This window comes from Sus scrofa, chromosome 1, assembly GCF_054392235.1.
Source record: "Sus scrofa isolate SSC_HxYL_T2T_F1_AM1 chromosome 1, Sscrofa_HxYL_maternal_Yorkshire_Landrace_v2.0, whole genome shotgun sequence".
Lineage (NCBI taxonomy): Eukaryota > Metazoa > Chordata > Mammalia > Artiodactyla > Suidae > Sus > Sus scrofa.
The window spans coordinates 283,900,962-283,918,269 of NC_139383.1; the positions used below are offsets into that span (position 1 = coordinate 283,900,962).

A 17,308-nucleotide genomic window follows, 5' to 3' on the forward strand; every position below is an offset into this window, starting at 1 on the left:
TCTGCAAAGTGCAATAAAGTGAGCACAAGAAAAGGAGGGGTGCCCACATGTGCTCTGGGCAGACGCGAGGGCTGCAGCCCCAAGCAAGACAGACCTGGGAGCTTTCAGCAATTGGATACTTGCCCAAAGTACATTTCATGACAATTGTGATCAAAGTTAAGAAGAGGGAGGTTCAACTGAAAGCCTGGAATTGGGGCGCTGCCTGGGCCTGGGGAGTCCCAAGTGAGACTAGTTGCCTACATGGAGACCATGAGCCAAACCTGGAGGCTCTAGAGAATTTGAGAAACCCCCGTGAAAGGAGGCTTCCAGAACAGTCAGAGGAAGGGTCAGGGTGGAGGCTGGAGAGATGGGGTCTTTATCCTAAGAGCAGGGGTGGGTCGCTGGACACGGAGGCTGGGACTCTGCACCGCTCACATCTCTCAGATGCAATTAAATCTTCAGACCATTTTCTGCCCAAGAGGTGGCTCCCTATTGATAACTCTGAGCTGGAAAACAAAACCTGCCCAGGATCCTCAACCCTTGTTACCCGACAGCATCCCATGATAATGACCTTATGTTGACCAGAAGGCCCAAGTTCAAGTACTGCTTCTGCCAGTTCCTAGCTGGTCAGCCTTGAGCAGGTGGCTTGCCCTCTCTGAGCCTCAGTTCCCATCTGTGGAAGCCTCATGGTGGAGTTGGAAGGATGAGATGAGCAGCCTTGAGAACTGCAGCATGGCGTGGCGTACCTGTGTTGGGAGCAGCTGTCTCCACGCTTCTTCTTTTTTTTCTTTTTTTTTGTGGCCATGGGTTCCTGAGGGGGTGCCCAGCCGGGAGCCCTGCCTGCTTCCTCCTCAGTGCGGCTCAGTCCGTGCCCTGTGTCGCCCTCGCCCCACAGTGCCTCCGCGCATCACGCTGCCGCCCAGCCTGCCAGGCCCCGTGCTGCTCCACAGCCCAGTTCGGCTGAGCTGTAACGCCACTGGAGTCCCCAGCCCCATGCTGATGTGGCTGAAGGATGGAAACCCCGTGTCCACTGCTGGCACCTCCGGCCTCCAGGTCAGTAGGGCTCTTTGGTGCCTTAGGAGGTGCTGGGAAGAGCGGTCAGGGCCTGGGAGTGACGAGGGGACCGTCCAGGATGGTTGGCTGGGGGCCAGCAAGCTGCTAAACGGAGTTTAGAGCCAAGTAGTCAGGGTGAGCTAAATATGTTATTTTGTTTTATATTTTCATTTTTTGGCTGCGCTGGCGGCATGCAGAATTTCCCAGGCCAGGGATCGAATCCGTGCCGCCCCACCGACCTCAGCCACAGCAGTGACAACGCCAGAGAACTTAACTTGCTGAGCCACCAGAGAACTCCCCCTTTTTTTCTGGCAAATATGTAATTTTAAATTTTCTAATAGTTGCATTTGAATGAACAGAAAGAGGGACTTCTCGTTGTGGCATAGCAGAAACGAATCTGACGAGTACTCATGAGGTTGTGGGTTCGATCCCTGGCCTCGCTCAGTGGGTCGAGGATCCGGCATTGCTGTGAGCTGTGGTGTAGGTCGCAGATGCGGCTTGGATCCCACATAGTTGCGGTTGTGATGTAGGCCGGCAGCTGTAGCCCTGATTTGACCTCTAGCCTGGGCACTTTGACATGCTGCTGGTACAACCCTAAAAAGCAAAAAGAAAAAAAAAAAAAAAAAGAAAAGAAAAGCAAAAAGAAACAGGTGAAACCAACTTTAGTAATACATTTTGGTTAACTCAATACATCCCAAAGCAGACATTTCTTCTCTTAGTACAAATTCTTTGAAATCTGTTGTGAAGCTTGCACGTGGGGACCAGCCCCATTTTAGGGGCCCCCCAGCCACAGCCGTACTCCAGGGGACTCTTTCTGAGAACCGATGTAACTGCCCAGTGGCCGGCAGAGGTCCCAAGGTCTGGGTACAGCTCACAGGTCCCCTGCACTGTGGGGGCGCTCCTGGGGATCTGGGGCAGGCTGCCCAGGCGTGCCTGCCAGCGGGGCCAGCTGGTGAAGGTGGGTGACCTCTGTGGGCTTCCTCTGGGGCACAGGTCTTCCCTGGGGGCCGGGTGCTCACGCTGGCCAGTGCCCGGGCCTCCGACTCTGGCAGCTACACCTGCGTGGCCGTGAGCGCCGTGGGCGAGGACCGCCGGGACGTCGTCTTGCATGTCCACAGTGAGTCCCGGGCTCTGGAGGCTCAGGAAGCTGGGGCTGGGGCACCCCTGGCCACATCCAAAGGGGGGGCTGGGTGGGGGAGGTCTGACCTGAAACTGTGACCCTTCTCGGACCAGGAGCTGGTGGGTCCCCCTGCATGGCCAGAAGCTCCGTATTCAGGGAGGAGGGGGCTGGACCATCTCACTTGTCCTGTGTCAAATGGGGGGTTGGGGACCATCTGCTTGGGGGGCCCTGGGGGGGGTGCATAGGAACACCTGCTCTTGAGTGCCCCGGACCTGGGTTTAAATCCTGCCTCAGCCACTTCCTAGCTCTGGGACCTTGGGCTGCTTCCTCTGCATCTCTGAGCCTCCATTTCTTCATCAGTAAAATGGGGGTGAGCTAGCACCCAGCTCAGAGGTTGTCATGGGCTTCCCTAAGCTTGTGAAGCACCCAGTTACAGCCGCCATGATTTAAAATTTCCTCGTATGGGATTTTGTGGGGGCCCCAGGGAGAATCACATGAGAACTCTGGGAGGCGCAGAGCCTTGGGTGGGCGGGGTGAGGAAGTGCTCGGTTCCAGCCCTTTCCCTTTGCTGGAGTCAAGATAACGGGGAGGTATTCTGTGCCAAGTTGTCACCTGTGTAAGATAACGGGGAGGTATTCTGTGCCAAGCTGTCACCTGTGTCACTGCGTTTAATCTCACACGGCCCCATGGGGTGGCCCGCACTTGACACATGAGGAGATTGAAGCCCACAGAGGCAGAGTAGCATCTCCAGGGCCTCCCACAGTGACCAAGGGACAGGAGGCAGGACTCTAACCCAGGAGCGGTGACCCGGGATCCCGCCTTTTTAACCCCAACCTGCACGGGTCGATTGGTCACAAGGAAAAATGAGCTCTGGGGCCTGCTCTTTAAAAACCTAAAAAAATAGGAGTTCCCATCATGGCGCAGTCGTTAACCAATCCGACTAGGAACCATGAGGTTGCGGGTTCGATCCCTAGCCTCGCTCAATGGGTTAAGGATCCGGCGTTGCCGTGAGCTGTGGTGTAGGTTGTGGACGTGGCCCGGATCCCGAGTTTCTGTGGCTCTGGTGTAGGCTGGCGGCTACAGCTCCGATTCGACCCCTAGCCTGGGAACCTCCATATGCTGCGGGAGCAGCCCTAGAAAAGGCAAAAAGACAAAAAAAAAAAAAAAAAAAAAAAAAAACACCATAAAAAAATAAAATAGTAATTTAAAAAAATGTTGAGATAGTATAGACTCATATGCAGTTGTAAGAAATAAAACAGATTCCGGAGTTCCCCTCGTGGCGCAGCGGAAAGGAATCTACTCGTATCCATGAGGACGCAGGTCCGGCGTTGCTATGGCTGTTGTGTAGGCCGGCAGCCATAGCTCCATTTCAACCCCTAGCCTGGGAACTCCATATGTCGCAGGTGCGGCCCTAAAATGCTAAACAAAATAAAACCCAAAAAACAACCCCCTCCCAAAAAAAAAACCCAGAGAGATTCTGGGTCCCCTTGAGCCCTTTCCTTCGTGGTAACATCTGGTACAACTAACTTATAAAAATCGTGCTCAGGATATTGTCGTTATAACCCACCATCCTGTTCAGGTTTGGGGGCCTCTGCTGCAGCTTGGTGGCAGGGGGGGGCTCTTAACCCTGACTCCCCATCCCCTGGCGTCATCTGCTCCCGGCTGCTGGAAGGATGGGCTGGACCCAGGATGTGGCCCCAGCCTGCCAGCCCCCCTGGCATGCCTGCCTGAGACAGCCCCTCTCCTGCCCCCTCCTGCAGTGCCTCCAAGCATCCTCGGAGAAGAGCTGAATGTGTCTGTCGTGGCCAATGAGTCAGTGGCCCTGGAGTGCCGGAGCCACGCTGTACCCCCTCCCGTGCTGAGCTGGCGGAAGGACGGCCGCCCCCTGGAGCCCCGGCCTGGCGTCCGCCTCTCTGCAGACAAGGCCTTGCTGGAGGTCAGGCCACCAAGGGGGCCGCCACCTAGAGCCGAGCCGAGCCCTGAACAGGGCGGCAGTGGGTGCCCCCTCCAACATCAGCTCAGCTCAGTGCAACCTGCAGGCCCCTCCGGTCCCAGCGCCCAGGACCCATCAGAACTGCTTCCAGCCTGACAGGGATGGAGAGCGAACCCCAGGACTGAGCTGTCAGGGCTTCCCTCAGGACCTCCCCTAAAGCTTTCCACTTGTTTTTCATTCCGGTTGAAAGCCTCCTTGCCTTTGGGCATTTAAGGTCTTTGATCTGGCCCAGCAAGGCAGGGGTTAATTAGGGTCAGGGACTCTGGATTCAGCCTGGATTTAAATTTTAGTTCTGCCTCCTCCCAGGCTGTGGTGCTGGAGGCCACACTGGCCTCAAGTGTCTTATCTATAAGTACACTGGTGCCTTTTTTCTGGGGTGGCTGGGAGAATTCTAGAGACTACCTCTGAGGTCCCTGCCTGCCCCGGAGAACAGCTCATCCGTGTCGGGGGGAGGGAGGGGTAGCGCTCCAAGGTGGGAGAGCACCTGCCACTGCAGCCTGCTCCTCCTTCTCCCACCCCTCTACACCTTGTGATATGACCATTCCCAACTCTGAGCCCCTTTGGTTTTCTCGGCCTGGAATCCTGCCCCCTCCTGCCTTTCATTCTTCAAAGCCGCAGCCTAGTTCTGTCACCTCCTAGGTCAGGATCTGACTGCTGAGGACAGGACCCCCTCTGCCTCCTCCTAGGAACAGGGCTGGGCTGTGGATGTGAAGGGGGGTGAGGCTGAGGGGGCTGCCATTTGTGCCCAGCTGATGTCAGGCCACCCAGACCTTGGCTTCTAGAAACTTCCCGGTACAAGAGGTGCAGCAGATGCTGTCATTGCCCCTGGGTTCCAGGTGGGAGGGTGGGACTCAGCAAGGTAGAGTGACGTGTCCACAGTCACGCAGTCTGTCCAGGGGTAACCTTATCTCTGTGCTGCCCCCACTGATGGGTGTTTTTGGCTCCCGGGCAGGTGGACAGAGCTGAGGTGTGGGATGCGGGCCGCTATTCCTGTGAGGCGCTGAACCAGGCGGGCCGCTCGGAGAAGCACTACAACCTGAATGTCTGGGGTGAGGGTCTCCTGGGCTGGGCTGGGGCCCCTCCCCCTGCTGGCTCTCAAGCCCCTCCCCCTGCTGGCTCTCAAGCCCCTCCCCCTGCTGGCTCTCAAGCCCCTCCCCCTGCTGGCTCTCAAGCACCGCCCCCCCCCTCGGGGGTGCTACCTTGAATGGGTCGCAGGACACAGCCCCCCTCCACCCCGCCCTTTCCCTGGGGTCCCGCCCCGGGGGTCCCTTTCTCATCCCAGCCCGCAGCTCCCTTCCCCCCCTCACCTCCTGTCTGCTCTTACTCAGTCCCTCCGGAGTTCCCCTCCCAGGAGCCCCGCACCCTGACCGTGATGGAGGGACACCCCGCCAGGCTGTCCTGCGAATGTCGAGGCGTCCCCTTCCCCAAGATCTCCTGGAGGAAGGACGGTAGGATGGCTGCCCTCGCCCAGCCCCACCCTCACTGCCCCACAGGGGGAGGCTGCTCCCAGCCCGTGCTGGGTGCCCCCACCCCAGACCTAGCTGAAGTGGAGATGTTCTAGGGGTGCAGGTGCTTTGTATAGCCCCTCTGGGCTCGGGCCCCAAGTCTGCAGGGTCCTTGGCCTCTTCTCAGCCAAGGACCCTCTCTTGCGATGTCTCTTCTTCCAGGAAGCCCTCCCTGACTTCCACCCCAGTCTGGGGCAGGGCCTCCTTGATGCCGCCCCTGTGAGTTAACTCATCATATCACCTCCCTTATCCTTCAATATCTGCTGCTCCATGAGCTGTGAGCCTTGTGTCTGGGAATTCAGACAATGCCTGGTACAAAAGAGCTGTTCCATAAATATTTGGCATTTATTCCTTGAACCAATATTTATCGCGAGCTCCTCTGGGCCCGGCCGCATTCTAGGTGCTGGAAATACAGCAGTGGATTGAGGCAGTCAGATAATAAACAAAAAATTAGGACAGGCTTACCTCGTTTTATTGTGCTCCGCCTTACCGGGTTTCATAGATGCTGCGGTTTTTACAAAGTAAAGGTTTACGGCCACCCTGCCTCCAGCGAATCTCTTGGCATCATTTTCCCCAACAGCATTTGCGCACTTTGGGTGTCTGTCGCATTTTGATAATTCTTGCGTATTTATAACTTTTTCATTGTCATTATGATATTTGTTCGGGTGAGCTGTGATCAGTGATCTGTGTATTACTATTGAAAAAAGATTATGATTTGCTGAAGGCTCAGGTGATGGTTAGCAATTTTTTGGCAATAAAATATTTTTATCTTATTTATTTATTTATGGTCTTTTGCCTTTTTAGGGCTGCACCCATGGCATATGGAAGTTCCCAGGCTAGGGGTCAAATCAGAGCTATAGCTGCCGGTCTACACCAGAGCTCACGGCAATGCCAGATCCTTAACCCACTGAGCGAGGCCAAGGGTCGAACCCACGTCCTCATGGATCCTCATGGCGTTCATTAACCACTGAGCCATGATGGGAACTCCAGAATATTTTTAAATTAAGTTATGTACATTGTTTTTTAAAAACATAATGTTATTGCACACTTAACAGACTACAGTATATCCACAGTATAGTGTACACACAGTTTTTCTATGCATGGGGAAACAAAAAAGTCACACAACTCCCTTTTTTTTTGATATTTGCTTTACTGCGATTGTCTGGAACCAAATCTGTGTTATCTCTGAGATGTGCCTGTAAGTGACTTAATACCTGGCATGATAAGTGCCGTGGAGAAGAATAAAGCCAGAAAAGGAAAGAAGACATGCGGGGTTAGGTCTTGCAATTTTAAGTTGCATGGCCAGGGACGTTTGACCAAGGAGACTTGCAGAAAGTGAGGGATGAACCTGAGGATATCTTAGGGAAAGGCATTCCAGGCACAGGTGATAGCAGGTGCAAAGGCCCTGGGGCAGGAATGAGCCAGGCATGTTCGAAGAACAGGAAAGAGGCCAGTGGGGCTGGAGCAGATTCAGCGATGGGGGCCATAGCAGGAGACGATCACCGAAGGATGGTGGCTGCATCCAAGGCTGTTGAAAGGATCCTGGCTTTGACCTTGAGGGAGGTGGGGCTTCCTCTGCAAGGAGGAAGGACACATCTGATTTGCGCTGTAGCAGGTTCCTGCCAGTATTATGAGATTAGACCATTGGGAGCAAGGGTGGGAGCTGGGCTACCAGCGAGGTGGCCCCTGCAGAGACTCCAGGCAGGATTTCCTGCTGGCTTGGATGGGGGCTGAGAGGGAGTCGGAGGTGACTTGAGGTTTTGGCCTGACAGTTGGGAGAGCACTGCTGCCTTTACTGAGATGGAGAGGCTGCGGGGCCAGGTTCCAGCGGCAGGCCCAGAGTTGGGGCCATGCTCATTTTGAGACATCCCATGAGATGCCAGGTGAGCAGGTGTCTGGAGCTCAGAGCAGAGGTCTGGACTAAGAATAAATCTGAAGGTGACAAGTTGAGGTCACCAGGAGAGAGCACCCAGATATCGAATCGACCATAAGAGGGAAGAAGCATTGTCCTGCGGCCCCCCGGGCCCCTCCCTCTGCTGGTTCACGTGTTGATGGAGGGTTGGAGCCTGGGGGCTGCTCTTCTGGGGACAGTGCAGGATGATGGGAGTGAGTGTTTAATCTGGTGCCTTGAGGTTTACAAAATCCTTCCCTGCTCTGGGGTCTCCCTGCTGCCAGGTGCCAACTTCTTGATGCCCCTCCCTGGTCACTGTAGCAAGATGACTGAGTCATTCATTCAATAGACTTCCCTGAGCCCTATTCTGTGCCAGGCCCTGGAGAACCTCCAAGGACCCCAGGGGGAAAGTGAGGCAGGTCTGTTCTCCAGCCTGGTCCAGGCCAAGGCGGGATTCAGATGGGCCACTTGCAGGCAGATCTGAGTTGGGGAGAAGCTCAGAATTATGGGAGCTCAGAGGGGGTTCCAGGATCAGGTTTGGTGCTCAGAGAAGGCTTCCTGGTAGAGGTGATGTCCCACTGGGCACCCGAAGGATGAGCAGGAGTTGGCCAGGATGGATGGGAGGACAAATGTTCAAGGCAGAAGGAAGGACCGGGGACCAGGAGCTTCTTTCTCATGCATCCAGGTCAACCCCTGCCCGGGGCGGAGTCCGGGCTTGGGCACGTGTCGGCTGTGGGGCGGCTGCTCTACCTGGGAGAGGCCCAGTCAGCCCAGGAGGGAACGTACACCTGCGAGTGCAGCAACGTGGCGGGAAATAGCAGCCAGGACCAGCAGCTGGAGGTGCATGGTAAGTCGGCTGGCATGACCTGACTAGGTGGAAGGGCCAAAGGGTGGGGAACCAGGCACCCTGGCAGGGCAGACCTCACCCCGGAACCCGGGCAAAGACAGGGACAGGGGTGATGAAAACATTCTCGTTCCCCTTTAGACAATTGGTGTTTTAACTGCCCTCCCCAGTCAGTTTCTTACAGCTCCAATCTCAGCATGGGGGGTACGGGGGGCAGCCTGATCCCAAGAAGCCCCCAGTGGCCCAGAGGGGAAAATAACACAGCTTGAAAGAGTGGAAACTAAAGAAATATAAAATTGACAGGATGGGAGTTTCTGTGTTGGCTCAGTGGAAATGAATCTGACTTGTTAGTATCCATGAGGACACAGGTTCGACCCCTGGCCTCGATCTGTGGGTTAAGGATCTGGCATTGCCGTGAGCTGTGGTGCAGGTCGCAGATGCAGCTTGGATCGGGCTTTGTTGTGGCTGTGGTGTAGGCTGGCAGCAACAGCTCCGGTTAGACCCCTAGCCTGGGAACCTCCATATGCCGTGGGTGCAGCCCCCCCCAAAAAAAATTTGACGTGATGGAGCTCCTGCTGTGGTGCAACGGGATCAGCAGCATCTCAGGAGCGCCGGGACGTATGTTTGAATCCCGGCCCAGCACAGTGGGTTAAGGATCCGGCGTTGCCACAGCTGCGGTGTAGGTCACAACTGTGGCTCAGATCTGATCCCTGGCCTGGGAACTCCATATGCTACAGGGAGGCCAAACAATTAAAAAAAAAATTGAGGAGTTCCCGTTGTGGCGCAGTGGTTAACGAATCCGACTAGGAACTATGAGGTTGCGGGTTCGGTCCCTGCCCTTGCTCAGTGGGTTAACGATCCGGTGTTGCTGTGAGCTGTGGTGTAGGTTGCAGACGTGGCTTGGATCCCACGTTGCTGTGGCTCTGGCATAGGCCGGAGGCTACAGCTCCGATTCAACCCCTAGCCTGGGAACCTCCATATACCGCGGGAGCAGCCCAAGAAACAGCAAAAAGACAAAAAAAAAAAAAAAAAAAAAAAAAAAATTTGACGTGAAGCTCTTGTGTCTAAATGGAAACCTGTTTCCACCTACTTGTCTGGCCAGGATGAAATTAAATATCCCAGCCTTGTAAAAATCATTCCAGAAAATAAAATCAGGAAAAGTACTGTTCAGCATCGTGGGGAGAAGCCCACCTGTGGAATAATCCCCCCACCACAACCAGTCCTAACAACTGTGGAAGTTCTGGGAGGCCTCTGGTTCCCGAGGGGGAAAAATCCCACACAGACCTCACGGGCTGTGCTGTGAGCTCATCATCCAGACAACAAGCCCAGCCGTGATTCCCAGGGAATGGGAGAGGGGGCCATGGGGTGCTGCTATGAACCCATTATAGAGAGATGCAAAGGGGAGGCCCAGAGAGGTGAGGTCACCTGGCGAAGGTCACACAGCCAGTGAGTGGCAGAGGGGAACACAGGCCACACGGAGGTGAGCGCAGGGCTTGGTGCTGGCGGCCAGCTTCCCGTGACACGCTTTCCCCCCATCCCAGTTCCTCCCCAGATCGTGGGCCCCCGGGAACCCCACATACAGGTGTCCGTGGTCCAGGACGAGGAGGCCACTCTGGAATGCAACGCCACAGGGAAGCCCCTGCCCAGGGTGACCTGGGAGCGGGACGGCCAGCCGGTGGGGGCCGAGCCCGGTCTGTGGCTGCAGGACCAGGGTCGGAGCCTGCACGTGGAGCGGGCTCAGGCCACCCACGCCGGGCGCTACAGCTGTGTGGCCGAGAACGTAGCCGGGAGGGCCGAGAGGAGGTTCGAGCTCTCCGTGCTGGGTGAGGACCAGCAGCCTGCTGGAGGGGGGCAGGAAGGGGGCCAGACTGGAGGAGGCAAGGCTGCTTCGGTCCCCAAGCTGGGCTCCCAGAGCCACCCCTGGTTCTGCCCTGAGTCAGGGCTCTGGTGGGGGCTGCTGTTGGGGGAAGCTGCAAACACAGCTCTTGAAATCAGGACTGCCTCCAAATAACCCTCGTTCCCCTCCCTCTCTCTCCCTGGCTCCCTCTTCCCCTGCCCTCTTCTTTATCCTGCATGACTTGTACATAGCGGGGGAACATGGGAAGTCAGGGTAGCTCCTGTAGCAGGTGACCTTCTTAGCTGAAATGTACAAGCTGAGGAGGAGTTCGTGGGGAGCCAGGGTGAGAGGAAGAGTGCCAGGCAGAGGGAACAGACTCTGCGGAGACCTGGAGCACCTTTGTGGCGGCCAGAACAGCCTCGTGATTCCAGTCTTTTCCTGAGCTCCTACTGCATACCTCAGGGGGGCGGAGGCGGGGGGGTAGGATATGGGGAGGGACAGGTGAGCAGGGGTCCTTTGCCTCCAGCATTACTGGGGTCCCCAGCCTCGCCCACGTATCTCTGTCTAATAGGGCTCAGCCTCCTTAGCGGATGGAGCGCTGCTGTGCGGCTTTCGGGACCTGTGTTCCCCTTTGCTCTGATTCCCGTCTCGTTTGCTCAGTCTTTGCTCGTTTGCTCAGTCTTTGCTCCGGACCAGGCTCCGTGCTAAGCGCTTTACACGTGTCCTTGTTGAATCCTCCTGGCGTCCCTTTGAAGGGTCAGGGAGACGGAGGCCCAGCGTGTGGCCACCACTCTCTCCCTGCAGCCAGAGCAGCTCTGCTCCTGTCCCTTTTGCTCCTCAGACTTTGCCTACTGAGGGTGGGGTCCTTGGGAGGGCATTGGTGTGGGGGTCGGGGGGTAGGAGCATACAGCCCCCATCTGCTACCTGAATGCAGCTTCCTTCTGTGTCTAGTGCCCCCGGAGCTCATTGGAGACTTGGACCCACTGATCAATGTCACGGCTGCCTTGCACAGCCCTCTGACGCTGCTCTGTGAAGCCACAGGCATCCCACCCCCAGAAGTCCGTTGGTTCCGAGGCGAGGAGCCCATCAGCCCTGGGGACAACACCTACCTCTTGGCAGGTAAGGTGCTGCTCAGGGGAGAGTCTGGCTCTCAGGTCTGGCCCTCTCTCTCTGTCCATCACACACCTATGACCTCCGACCCAGAGCTGCCAAGCTTGATTGGGATAACCGTCTCAGCTATTGGTCCCCCAAGAGTGCACCCCAAAACTCCGGTCAGGTGAGGTGCTTCAGGAAAAAGAAAACTGGCTTTAAATAAGTTTGGAAAAGGCTTCCTGCTCTGCTCTCTTAGAGACTCAGAGTGACCATGCGTATAGTCAAGGTTCTGATAAGTCCTGCAGCAAACATTCTCCTGGTGCTTATGTAACATCCCAGACAACTGGAACAAAGTTTCGGAAATGCTGGTCTAAGCACTTTCCCCTCTGAATATTCATCTTCCTCATGAAGTTGATTTGTGATGGTTCTTACTGAAACACCAATGGGGAAACTGAAGCCAAGAGGCAATCCCATCGGAATCTAGCAGGGACTTCCAGGCGCCCTGAAGCTCAGCCTCAGGGACCCATCAATTGTTCCACACTGCCAAAGCTGGGATGGCAAACAAGTTTCCCCTTGTGCTCCACTTCTGAGCACTTGGTGGGGGCTGTCAGATTCTTGTGATGCTGCAAATTCAGAGACTGCATCTGGACTCAGCAGGAAGGAGAGTGGTGATCAATTAGTGATGTCTGTCTTGGGTGCAGGAATAGCAATAATGACGTGTATCCTGTGTCTCTGCCTTCCCTGGGGTCTTAGGAGATCCTTTTGTTGCTGTGAGAGGAGCTGGTTCACCTCTGAGAGGAGATGGTCTTTTGCCAGGACCATCAGGGAATGGGAGTTCGGATCTGAGCCAGAATCACATTAACCATTTCTGTCCTTTCAGCCCTGGCTGGTCCACAGCCTAGAGTGTAGCCCAGGGACTGATCCTTCTTATTAGAACAGGGGCCTTGAGTTTACCCTGGTGTGGATCTAATGTCCAGGGGACTCCACCCATCTGTTTACCGTCCTGGGCCTCAGTTTCCCTCTCTGAGAAATGGAACAATATGAGAGGCAGACGCATATACATCTAAATAAAATGCCCGGGATTTCCTGTCGTGGCTCAGGGCTAAGGAAACCGACTAGCATCCATGAGGATGCGGGTGTGATCCCTGGCCTCACTCCGTGGGTTAAGGATCCAGTTTTGCCATGAGCTGTGATGTAGGTCGCAGATGCAGCTCAGATCTGGTATTGCTGTGGCTGTGGCATAGGCTGGTGGCTACAGCTCTGATTTGACCCTTAGCCTGGGAACTTCCCTATGCCACAGGTGCAGCCCTAAACAAAAAAAAGAAAAAGAAGAAAAGACAAAAATTAAAATTAGAAATGAAAAAATAGATATAATGCCTGGCGTACTTCTCTTCCTGGTGGGCAGCCCGGGCTCCACCCGGGGCAGAAGGCTGCTCATAGCTGGCCCTCCTTGCCAGGTGGCTGGATGCTGAGGATGACCCGGGCACAGGAGCGAGACAGAGGCCTCTACTCGTGTCTGGCAAGCAACGAGGCCGGGGAGGTTCGACGGAATTACAGCGTGGAGGTCCTGGGTATGTCACAGCCCCGTTCCCATGGGCGCCCACGGAGCCTTCCCCTTCTACCTGGGAGCTTCCGGGGTGGCCCGGCACAGGCCAAGCCTAGTTGTCTTTGCCTCGTGAGTAGCCTCTTCTCTAAGGCTGCCATAGAACTTTCCAGAAAGAGCTGGGACGAACCCACAATGAAAGGGGGCAAAGATTTTCACTACCACCCAGCTGCCTTCCTCTCATTGGGACCTTCTCCCAGAGGCACTGGTACTGCCTTCAGCTGGCAGCAAATGTTTCTTAAACTCACTGCCCCCTGGCAGCAGGCATGAGGGGTGGGGACACAGAAGAGAGATGCTGTGGGCTCCTGGCTTCCTGCTCCGTGGTTGTTTAGCCTGGTCGGTTAGTGTCTGTCTCCTTGCCTCTCTCAGTTCCTCCCAGCATCGAGAACGAGGACGTAGAGGAGGCAATCAGGGTGCCCGAGGGGCAGACGGCCCACCTGACGTGCAATGCCACAGGTACGGGGCACGCACCTGGCAGGTGGACTGGAGGAAGGGCGTGGCGGCAGCTGCGGGAAGGGCGCCCCTGGAGATGCGGGCCCCTGCCCCCAGCCCTGCTGCTTCCCACGGAGGGTCTCTCTGTGTCTTGGACTTGGCACCATGTCCCTGCTCAGCTTTGCACTCTCTGTGCCTCTGTCCCAAGCACGTGTCCCTATTCTTCTCCTGACTGCAGATGTCAGCTTCCAGGACCCCCTCAAGGAGGCCTCGGCCAACCCCTTGGGCCCATGGGCTCCTATATGTTCCAGGGCTCCCCTATCCCAGCACTGGCCACATTGGATCACAGTGGCTTTGTGACATCTGTGTACCCCAGGCAGGATCTGAGCTGCTTGAAGACCCAAGGGCGACCTTATTACCATAGTTCCCCCAGTGCCTGGAAGAGGAGGCTCCCATAATGCTTGTGGGCTGGGATAGATGGGTGGATGAATGGGTAGATGGGTGGATGGGTGAAGTGATGGATGGATAGGTAATTGGGAGTACGTATGTATATGGGTAAACGGGTGGATGGATGGATGGATGATTGGACGAATGGATGGATGGATGGATGGATAGGTGGATGGATGGATAGAGGGATGGATGATTGGATGGATGGATGGATGGATGATTGGATGGGTGGATGATTGGATGAATGGATGGATGATTGGATGAATGGATGGATAGATGGATGGATGGATGGGTGGATGGATGGATGGATGGATGGATGGATGGATGGGTAGATGGATGGGTGGATGGGTGGATGGATGGATAGAGGGATGGATGGATGGGTAGATGGATGGGTGGATGGATGGATGGATGGATGGATGGATGGATGATTGGATGAATGGATGGATAGATGGATGGACGGATGGGTAGATGGATGGATGGATGGATGGACGGATGGGTAGATGGATGGGTGGATGGATGGATAGAGGGATGGATGATTGGATGGGTGGATGGATGGATGGATGGATGGATGGATGAATGGATGGATAGATGTATAAAATGAATAACTGCCTTTCTGTCCAGTCTGTCTGTACCAAGCCATCTCTGCCTACAATCTGGTTAAGGGAAAAGGCCATCAAACCACACAGGAAAGGGCTGAAGCCAGGCTTGGTGGCTGTTTCTGTGTCGGGCCCGGCTGCACAGGCCTCCAGACTGTGATGGGAAATAGATATCTCCTGCTCCATCTTGGAACAACCTCTGATCTCTGGTTTGACCTGGTCCAAACCTGCTCAGTTGTCTCACCTGCCTCTCCCCTCTGCACACAGGCCACCCACAGCCCAATGTCACATGGTTCAAGGACGGCCGGCCCCTGGCTGGTGGAGACACCTACCGCATTTCTCCCGAGGGGGGCCTCCTGCAGGTCCTCCAGGCCAACCTGTCCAACGCAGGCCACTACTCCTGCATTGCCGCCAACGCCATAGGGGAGAAGACCAAACACTTCCAGCTCAGCGTGCTGGGTAAGTGCTGAGCATCTCCTGGATGCCGGCAGGAGGCAGAACCAAGGTGACCAGCTCCTTGCAGACAGCTTCCCCCGAACCCTTTATTATTTTTCTTCCACTTCAGCAACAACAAAAATAATGTTAGCAGCAATAAGGGCCTAACATCTACCGCGGGCCAGGCGTCTGGACAGGCTGATTAGTTGAATCTTTACAACAACCCTAGGTTGTGGGAGATGTGCTTGTCCCCATGTCCCCAATGAAGCCCTGAGGCTTAGAGAGGTGGGGGTTCACACCCAGGCTGTCAGTCATCCTCGGATCATCAGCATGGACTGTCTCATTAGGAGAAACAGGGACCTAGAAGGTGAGAGAGACGCAGGCTGGTTAAGTGAAAACCTGTTTCTAAAAATGCCCTTGGGGAGTTCCCACAGTGTCGCAAAGGAATTGGCGCTGTCTCTGCATTTCTGGTGTTGCTGCAGCTGTGGCGTAGGTCACAACTGCAGCTCTGATTCCTGGCCTGGCAACTCCATATGCCTCTGCGCAGCCAAAAAAGAAAAAAAAAAAAAAAAAAAAAAAAAAAAGACAGGAGTTTCGGTTGTGGCCCAGCAGAAACGAACCTGACTAGGATCCATGAAGATATGGGTTCGATCCCTGGCCTCAATCAGCGGGTTAAGGATCTGGCGTTGCCATGAGCTGTGGTGTAGGTCGCAGATGTGGCTCGGATCCCGCATTGCTGTGGCTGTGGTGCAGGCCGGCACCTGCAGCTCTGATTCACCCCCTAGCCTGGGAACGTCCATATGCTGCGAGTGTGGCCCTAAATAGACACACACAAAAGAAGACAATAAAATAAAATTAAAATGCTGTTAGTTTTAAGGGAGAGTCCCCAGCAGAGGCTGAAAGAGGAGATTTGGAGACCAGTGAAAGCAGAGCTGGAGTTCCTGCTGTGGCGCAGTGGGTTAAGAATCTGCCTGCGGTGGTGCAGTTTGCTGCAGAAATGCAGGTTCAAAAAAAAAGCAGTGCTATTCTACTCAACAGGGAACAAAACTCCACCTCCACCTCTTATCAGAGAGTGGTACAAACTGGAACCATAAACAGAATTGGGAAGGCTCTGGGGACTCTTGGGGAATCTGAGGCAGAACGCTCCCGCCTCCCCTGCGGTACTGCTTCGTGGTGCAGAGCCTGGGCCGTGGGCCCCCCAGGCCTGAACTCAAGTCCAGCCGCACAGGGCAGCGTTCCCTCCGCTTCCCATCTGTGGAATGCGAATAGGGAAACGCCGAAGCCAAGCGCCAGGGTTGAAGGCTTTTCTGGATCCTTGGGCCCAAGGTGAAAAGTCTTTTTTAATGAGCACATGCCCTGCCCCGCCACAGTGGTTCCCACCATCCTGGGGGCGGCCGAGGACAGTGCGGATGAGGAGGTGACAGTGACCGTCAACAACCCCATCTCTCTGATCTGCGAGGCCCTGGCCTTTCCCTCCCCCACCATCACCTGGATGAAGGATGGGGCCCCCTTTGAGGCCTCGAACAACATCCAGCTGCTCCCAGGTGATGCTCTCGAGGGGGTGGGGGGCGAGCGAGAGGGCAGGTGACAGTCATCGGGCTGGGTCAGCGGAAGAGACCGATGAGCCTGAGTAAATGCCTGGGGGTGACCCTGGCCACTGCCCCCCCCACCCCCACCCCAAGCAGGCACCCACGGGCTGCAGATCCTGAATGCCCAGAAAGAAGATGCAGGCCAGTACACCTGCCTGGTCACCAATGAGCTGGGAGAGGCTATGAAGAACTACCACGTGGAAGTCCTCAGTGAGTCCGGACCCCCCAGGGCCCCAGCCAGGTGGGCAAGAGGCCGCCCGGGAAGCCTGGGTTGCACGTGACACCCCAGGCGTCTTCCTGTGGCTTGTGTCCTTTGAGGGTCACTGGCCAGCCCAGGATGGCTCAAGTCGGGTTGGGCCGAGGATTTAGGAGGAGGGAACCGGGGAGTTGGGACTTGGGGCACATGAACGCCCAGACCCACACTGGTCCTGGCCCTTTAATCTGCCCCTTGCCCTGCAGGGGAACCAGAGGGCCCCCAGTGGGCAAGCCGGTGCCCCCAGAAGGACCCCCAGAGGTCACTCCAGGAATCCCCCTGCCTTAGATCTGCCCTGTCCTGGAACCATCTCTCCCCAGAGGGGGTGGCTTTCCAGGGTCCCTGTTCCTCTGCTCTCTGGAGCCAGCCCCCCCGGCTCTGGGACGGGCCTGGGACCGGGGAAGCTCAGGGGCACAGCGCCTGTTCCCCAGGCCTGGGCCTCAGACGCCTTTGTGGTTTCCAGTCCCTCCCTCCATCTCTAAAGACGACCCCTCGGGGGAGGTCGGCGTGAAGGAAGTGAAGACCAAGGTCAACAGTACCTTGACCCTGGACTGTGAGAGCTGGGCCGTGCCCCCGCCCACCATCAGCTGGTACAAGGATGGACGGGTGAGCTGGGGGCTCTCAGTCTGGTCCCTCTCG

The 17,308-nt window shown here is 55.9% G+C and overlaps 1 protein-coding gene across 6 annotated transcripts in view; it reads left to right on the top strand.

Moving 5' to 3' along the window:
* The window catches only part of HMCN2 (hemicentin 2), a 160,893-nt gene that overhangs the window by 90,293 nt on the left and 53,292 nt on the right, over positions 1 to 17,308 (top strand). For 3 of the 6 annotated variants that reach the window (XM_084998456.1, XM_084998477.1, XM_084998464.1), the window contains 14 exons: positions 875 to 1,032; positions 2,026 to 2,149; positions 3,913 to 4,088; positions 5,098 to 5,194; positions 5,474 to 5,593; positions 8,227 to 8,388; positions 9,927 to 10,208; positions 11,174 to 11,341; positions 12,772 to 12,885; positions 13,287 to 13,373; positions 14,660 to 14,851; positions 16,198 to 16,371; positions 16,510 to 16,626; positions 17,133 to 17,275. In XM_084998456.1, the coding sequence (XP_084854582.1) occupies positions 875 to 1,032; positions 2,026 to 2,149; positions 3,913 to 4,088; positions 5,098 to 5,194; positions 5,474 to 5,593; positions 8,227 to 8,388; positions 9,927 to 10,208; positions 11,174 to 11,341; positions 12,772 to 12,885; positions 13,287 to 13,373; positions 14,660 to 14,851; positions 16,198 to 16,371; positions 16,510 to 16,626; positions 17,133 to 17,275 (2,114 nt within the window). The remainder of the gene's footprint in view (positions 1 to 874; positions 1,033 to 2,025; positions 2,150 to 3,912; positions 4,089 to 5,097; positions 5,195 to 5,473; positions 5,594 to 8,226; positions 8,389 to 9,926; positions 10,209 to 11,173; positions 11,342 to 12,771; positions 12,886 to 13,286; positions 13,374 to 14,659; positions 14,852 to 16,197; positions 16,372 to 16,509; positions 16,627 to 17,132; positions 17,276 to 17,308) is intronic. The other 3 variants (XM_084998460.1, XM_084998486.1, XM_084998471.1) reach the window with 1 other exon arrangement.